Genomic DNA, 6453 nt, shown 5'->3' on the forward strand with positions numbered 1-6453 from the left:
AATGTACTGTGCACGTCCCAAAAATGAATATTGAAATGAAACTGCATAAAGCCAAGGGTACGCTTCTGAATAATGTCTCAGAAATAAACTCTTATGTTGACTGTGTGTTCAGGTTTTTTTTGTTTTTTTTTGTGTGGAATATTTTTTTTACATGTTGACTAAGAGGCCTTTTTCCAGTTCTTATTTTTGACTTTCTATACAGAGGAGGAGTTGAGTCCCCTCAGACCTTATGGAATCAGCCCCTTGTAAGGAAGGACTGGTGTTGGAGTGCACGTCCCGTTTTCTGTGTCTGACTCATTGCATCAGCTGGTAGTCACAGAATGCTGAGTTGTAGTTACAGGCTGATTTACAGCGACTTCTTCAAGTCACATTCTCACATACTGTATTTTGCTAGCAGAGAGAAATTCTAAGGATTTTCATAAAGCTTATGTCACAGGAAGTGATTCTTCTTCAGCTGTCAGCACTGTAGATTTGTACACAAAGACAAATATAGCAAAATGTATTAAGTACTTTCCAATGGTTGTGAGTGAATTTTTACCAGCTGTCCAATTTTACTATTGAAGCTTTATTTTTACTTATTACCTGCACGTAACTAAGAGGAGGGGATAATTCCCTTATGTCAACATATGCTCTTCATATTTACTTTTAGTTCCTAAAAAAGGCAAAACTTGATATAAATCTGGAAAGGGTTCTTAACCCCCAACTGTGGCTTTTTCATATTTTAGTAGAAAAGCTTAAGTGACTTACATGTTCTCATGCTTTTGCCTCTGTTTCATGGCAGGTGGACAGGCATGTAGACCTCCTAGAAATTGCTAAAGAAACAGATGGTTTTTCAGGGAGTGATTTGAAGGAAATGTGCCGGGATGCAGCACTCTTTTGTGTCAGGGAATATGTCAATTCCACGTGTGAAGAAAGGTACGTGTTTTTATCTTTCGTGTCACAGCAGCCAGGCTGAGAGCTCCTTGGGCTTGGTGTTCGGTAAACAAGTGGTTGTCTTTGATGCTCTATTTTTGGTAGCAAAAATTTGTGCAGGGAAAAAGAAACCACTGCTTTCTATCAACAAGTTGGATAAAATGTAATGCTCATTGTTAAATGAAAGGTCAATGAATAAATCACTTCATCTTCTGTAGTTAATCAGGTTATTGGTGAAAATATTATGGGTAACATTCTGGTAAAAGATTAACCCAAGAGCATTGTTGACAGCCTTGAACTTTGCCTTTGTAGACTGTATCACTGAGTCAGGCTGAGATCTTGGACACACTTTCATGTGCCTGTGACTTTACTGACCTTAATATAATTGTCAGGCTACATGTCTTCAGGTTTGCCTTGTTTATGTAATGACCATGAGGTGGTTGTCTCTTCTTGAGATACCCCTTGAACTGTGTTGAGGTTTTTTGTGTTTTTCTCCCCTCCTTAAACATTGAAACATGCATTGTATTGTCAGTGCTTCATAGATTCTGCCATAAGATCACTGTCATCAAACTTATTTTGGCCTGTAGCACTCACCAGAACTCCTACGGTGATTTGAGTGCTACATTTTACAGTTCTACTGAAACGTGAACAAAGAAAAAAGCTGTATCTAGTCAGAATTAATTCTTTATGGGTGCTTGTACGCACAACAGGGGTTTAGTTCTCCCTAAATTGAAACTGGGTTTTTAATTGGTGGGTTTTTTAATTGTGTTGTTTAAAAACCCACCATTTCAATTTAGAGATTTCAGTGTCACCGCCCCCTGTCAGCTTACCCGCTTCCCTCCGCCTGCCCCACCGCAGGCTCCAGCAGAAAAAAAAAAGTGGTGAGGGGCCCAATCCTTTCCCTCCTCTTCCCCCCCCGAACTTACCTGCCTCTCCTGTTGGGGGGTGGGGGGGAAGCGAGCTGCTGGCAGGCCAAATGATCCCTGAGCTGCGGTGGGTCCTTCCTTCCACAGCAGCAGCACCCACCCATTAGCAGCCTGCCTGGTGGTCCCGGGGGTGCTGCCACCATGGACAGAAGCACTGGGCCCACGCAGCTCAGGGGCTGTGCAACCCGGCAGCAGCTCATGCAGGCAGGCTTGACTGAGGGAGGTGGAAAAAAGAAAAAAGCGGTGAGGAACCTGATCTTTTTCCTCTCAGAGTCTGCCTGCCTGAGCTACTCAGGGCCCAGTGCTTCCTTCCATGGCAGTGGTTCCCCCTAGGTAGCACCCATCTGCTAGCAGCCCACCCAGGTGGTCCCAGGGGGCGCTGCAGCCGCGGAGGCAAGCACCAGGCCCTGCACAGCTCAGGCAGGCAGGTTCCGGGAAGAAAAAAAATCAGGCTCCTTGCCGCATTTTTCTTTTTTTTCCAGTGGAGCCTGCCTGCACAAGCTGCTGCCGTGTCGCACAGTCCTTGAGCTGTGTGGGGCCCAGTGCTTCTGTCCACACTGGCCAGGGCCTCCCAGGCCAGGTGATTAGTGGGCAGGTACCGCCTTGGGGGTGCCACCACCATGGAGGGAAGTTCCAGGGTCCCCCACAGCTCAGGGGCTGCTTGGCATGCCAGCAGCTTGCCCCTGGCCTCGGTAGAGGCAGGTAAGCTCCAGCGCTCCGTGCACCGTCCCTTCCGCCTTCCTGTTGCCTGGGACCAGCTGGGAATGGCCTGGCTTGCCCCTGGGGCAGAACAGTGAGGTGGCAGGAGGGCAGCTGGGTATGTTGGTAACAGGAGAAGGTGGCGGGGACAGTACACGGGGCGCTGGTAGCCCGCCAAGCCCGAGCTTCCCTGAGAACATCTGGGCTTCCAGCACCCCGTGCACCATTGCACTTTTGTTACGTAGCAAACTAAAATACCTTGGATGGGTTTTACCTTGCTACATAACAGTCATTTAAAGTGGAGTACGCTGCTTAACGTGTATGTTGTCACAAAATTTAAGTGAAATATACCGCCGAACGTGTAAACAGCAATGCATTAAAGCAGTGCAAAAGGGCAGTTATGCTGCTTTAAAGGCCAGTTTTGTTGTATGTACAAGCACCCTATAAACAGCAGAAGCCAGAAACTACGGGTACAGTTTACACTGTTCTAAGTGATGGTAAGAGACAGTCTACTTTTAGTTTGTGAAATGCCTTCTACCTCCTTCCCCAGCAGACCTGTCACTTGTCATGGCAGGCCCTGTGCTGGTTTGGGGGCTTGTGTTCATACATCTGCACAGCAGCTAGTCTTGAGGGTGTTGCTAAAATTCAGGCCCTGCTCTGCTGCACACCCAGAAATGTGCCAGTGAGGTTGCCTGCTGCTGCTGTCGCACCAGAACACACCAGAAGTAGAGACGTTAAGAGTGGCAGCAGTGACTATCCATGGAATATCCTCCCAACTGCCCTGCTGGGTGGGGGAAGCTGGGTGTGTGGAAGGTGGGGCTTAGTGTTTGGTGTAGAATCAATGTAGACATACCCTATGGTTCCTCTTGACTTGTTTTCATTCCCATTGGAACAGCTCCTTATTTGAACAATCTTTCCTACTAATGCAATATTGTAACTTCAGAGGAGCCCACATGCTGTTGTGCTTGCATAGACCTAGATACATGCCCTGTGTTCCAGTACTGCAGTGTTGAATATTGCAGCAAGAAACAGGCCTTACTTTTTTTTTCTGCACTACCTCTGGTAGGTCAATTACATCTATTGATATAAACCATATATTTGCTATTTAGCACTAGCTACCTGTTTTTTATAATTGAAGATTATTTTAGGCTCTGTAAATTGGCTCCATTATGTAACATTTGAATCATTTGAATGTTTTTCTAGCCATGATGAAGATGAGATTCGGCCAGTACAGCAGCAGGATCTACACAGGGCAATTGAAAAGATGAGGAAGTCAAAGGATGTAACTCTCCAGAATGTTTTGATGCACGTTGGTTTAGATTAAGGTTGAAAAACTTGTTGCAGTTTCTGATAAGGCCTAGTTTGGTGATTTAGTAATTTAGTGAATGTGGGTTGGTCGGGGAGGGGGGCATTCTTCAACTGGCAGAGTTATGTTTCTGGAGTTGTTTTTATACAATGAATTCTAAGTTATTGAAGTTATTGTATCATAAAATTAGTTAATGTAATAATAGATCATGAAGTGGAACAATATTGCCCCATCCAAGGGCAAATGCTGGTGTTTTGTCCCATTACAATACACTGTTGCAGCCTTAAAGGTTCTAATGTGGTATATGGTCTTTGCTGGCCACCTGTGAGGAGGGGAAATAACAGAGTAACAGTTCATGTATATATGTATGATTGTGTGTGTGTATATATTAAATGTATATATCCACACCTTTTTATATATAGACATAATCTGTAGATAACTTGAATATGGAAATCTTTTTTTACTTAGTTACTGACTCTAACCAAGTCAGAAGATGTATAGATTAAATTTCAGTTGTATTCATTACACATTTACAACTTTATTTTAGCAACATGTCCAAAGGCAGAAAATCTGTTTCTTAACTACGGGGGGGGTGTTTTTGGGGGGATTTTTTTTTTTTAAGAGTTGAAGTATTGTTGATCTTTTTCCCCATGTTTAGTGTATGAAATCCTCTGGTGCCATTTAGTAAAGGTCATAAACTAATGTAAAAATGTTTGAATATTTTGCATTTTATATGAAATCCTGTTATTGGAGCTCTTTGTTTTAATGCTGGGTATTTTGGGGATTTTTTTTTTGTTTTTTGTTTTTTTTTTTTAATAATTTCCTCTCTTCAGTGGAATAATTACGATTGAACCTTGTTAACTGGTCTTTCATTAAACCCCACATTTTAATCTCTGTAAGAATGTGGCTTTCCATTTTATTGAATTACTGTAGTGGGGGCTCATCTGACTATGACTTTTCTTTAAAAAATACATTGTAGCACATTTACACCATTATATGAATTACCCTGTTTAGTATTAGCCAAAGCATATGGCAAAATGTGTTTTGTGATATAATGCTTTGTTTTCCACATTCACTTAATTGGAAGACCAAAAACTCCAACAGGGCCTCCCAGTAATAAATGTAAATAAGCAATGTCCAACTGTACTTTGTTGGCAATAGTATAACAAATTTATGTAATGCTTGAAATAATATGGGATCAAAAATGTAAGGTGTGAAACTTTTCCAAGTTTTTAGTATTGTTTTGGAAGACAACTCCAATTTCAGTTTGTTTTTATTGCAATGCTATGGAGTTGTACCCTAGGACAGTGGTTCTCAACCTTTTTGGTACCAGGACCCATTTGTAAACATTGATGGCCAGTCCTGACCCAGTGCCCCTCACTCCTGACCCAGTGCCCCCCAGTCCCAGCCCCCCAGTGTGGAGGGGCGAAGAGGGGCAAGCAGCTCCTTGCAGGCTGGAACTCTGACAGCCTGCAAGGGAAAAGCATGGTTTCCCACATTTTTCTCCTTCAAAGCAGAATCCATATTTTGATCCATTGTTAAAGTTTGTTTGCGACTCTTTCATATATTCTTGCGACACACTTTTTTGGGTCACAAACCACAGGTTGAGAAACACTGCCCTAGGAATTCTGATAAGTATATTTGTGCTTGACTTAACACCAGGAAGGTTCAGGCTTGTCAAAAAGCATATCTGAGATAGAAAGTCAAACATGGACTAATATTAGAAGAGGAAAATGAAGTAAACCAGTCATACTAGGATATGAACATTCTAAAATGAAAATTCATCATGTTTCTAACCACCCCATCAACTTGTAATTAGTATATCAAAGATCTCTTTTAATCTGAGAACTTTTCTAGTTAACTCTTTCTGCCAGATGAGCATGGGTGGTGGTTGGGGGGGGGCATTGCTTTTTGACTCTGGGAAAGCTAAAGGCTAGTTTTACGTACTTTTTGAAGGCAAAATAGAATTCTACAGCTGCTAAGAACACTAATTCTGGGATGCATGGGACTCTGATTCTAGAAACTACTTCAGTGATGGAAACATCTTAACTTAAACAACAGGTAAAGGCACTGGGCACATAAACAAGTTACTGTGAGGTAGAGAGAGCAGACTTAATACCTGACAGCTGCTCAGTGGGAACAGGCTGTGGTGCATGCTTTTAGCAAAAGCTAATTAAGCAGTGACAGTTCAGCCCTCTTCCTTGAAGGGGTGAGCTGCCATAGGCTAGACTTTGATTTGCGGGACTAAGAGCCTATACCAGGGGTTGGCAGCCCCTGGCACACATGCCGAGCATGGTACGCGAGGCCATTTTCTTCGGCATGTGTTGGGACCTGGGAGGCAGAAGCTGTTAGCAGCCTCCCGCCTGCAGCCAGCCCCAGCTCTGGGTAGCAGTAGCTGCTGCCAGCTGGGAGCCCAGGCTGCTCCCAGCAGGCAGCTGGGATGCTGCAACCCCTGCTGGGAGCAGCCCAAGCTCTGCGGCTATCAGCAGCTAGCCAGAGCTGGGGCCGGTACAAACAGCTGCTGCCTTCCGGCCCTGGCACCTGCTGCCTGCCTGGGGCCAGGGCCAGGGCGGGAGGGCAGCGGCTCTTTTGTAGCCTCCCAGCTGCAGC

The 6453-nt window shown here is 44.2% G+C and overlaps 1 protein-coding gene across 6 annotated transcripts in view; it reads left to right on the forward strand.

Annotated features, from left to right (window-relative positions):
* Window positions 1-6453, forward strand: part of ATAD1 (ATPase family, AAA domain containing 1) — a 63196-nt gene that overhangs the window by 33389 nt on the left and 23354 nt on the right. For all 6 annotated transcript variants that reach the window (XM_025210453.1, XM_025210451.1, XM_025210454.1 and 3 more), the window contains 2 exons: window positions 782-915; window positions 3741-3862. In XM_025210453.1, coding sequence (XP_025066238.1) covers window positions 782-915; window positions 3741-3861 — 255 coding nt within the window. In that variant the 3' untranslated portion in view covers window position 3862. The remainder of the gene's footprint in view (window positions 1-781; window positions 916-3740; window positions 3863-6453) is intronic.

This window comes from Alligator sinensis, unplaced genomic scaffold, assembly GCF_000455745.1.
Source record: "Alligator sinensis unplaced genomic scaffold, ASM45574v1 scaffold557_1, whole genome shotgun sequence".
Taxonomy (NCBI): Eukaryota; Metazoa; Chordata; order Crocodylia; family Alligatoridae; genus Alligator; species Alligator sinensis.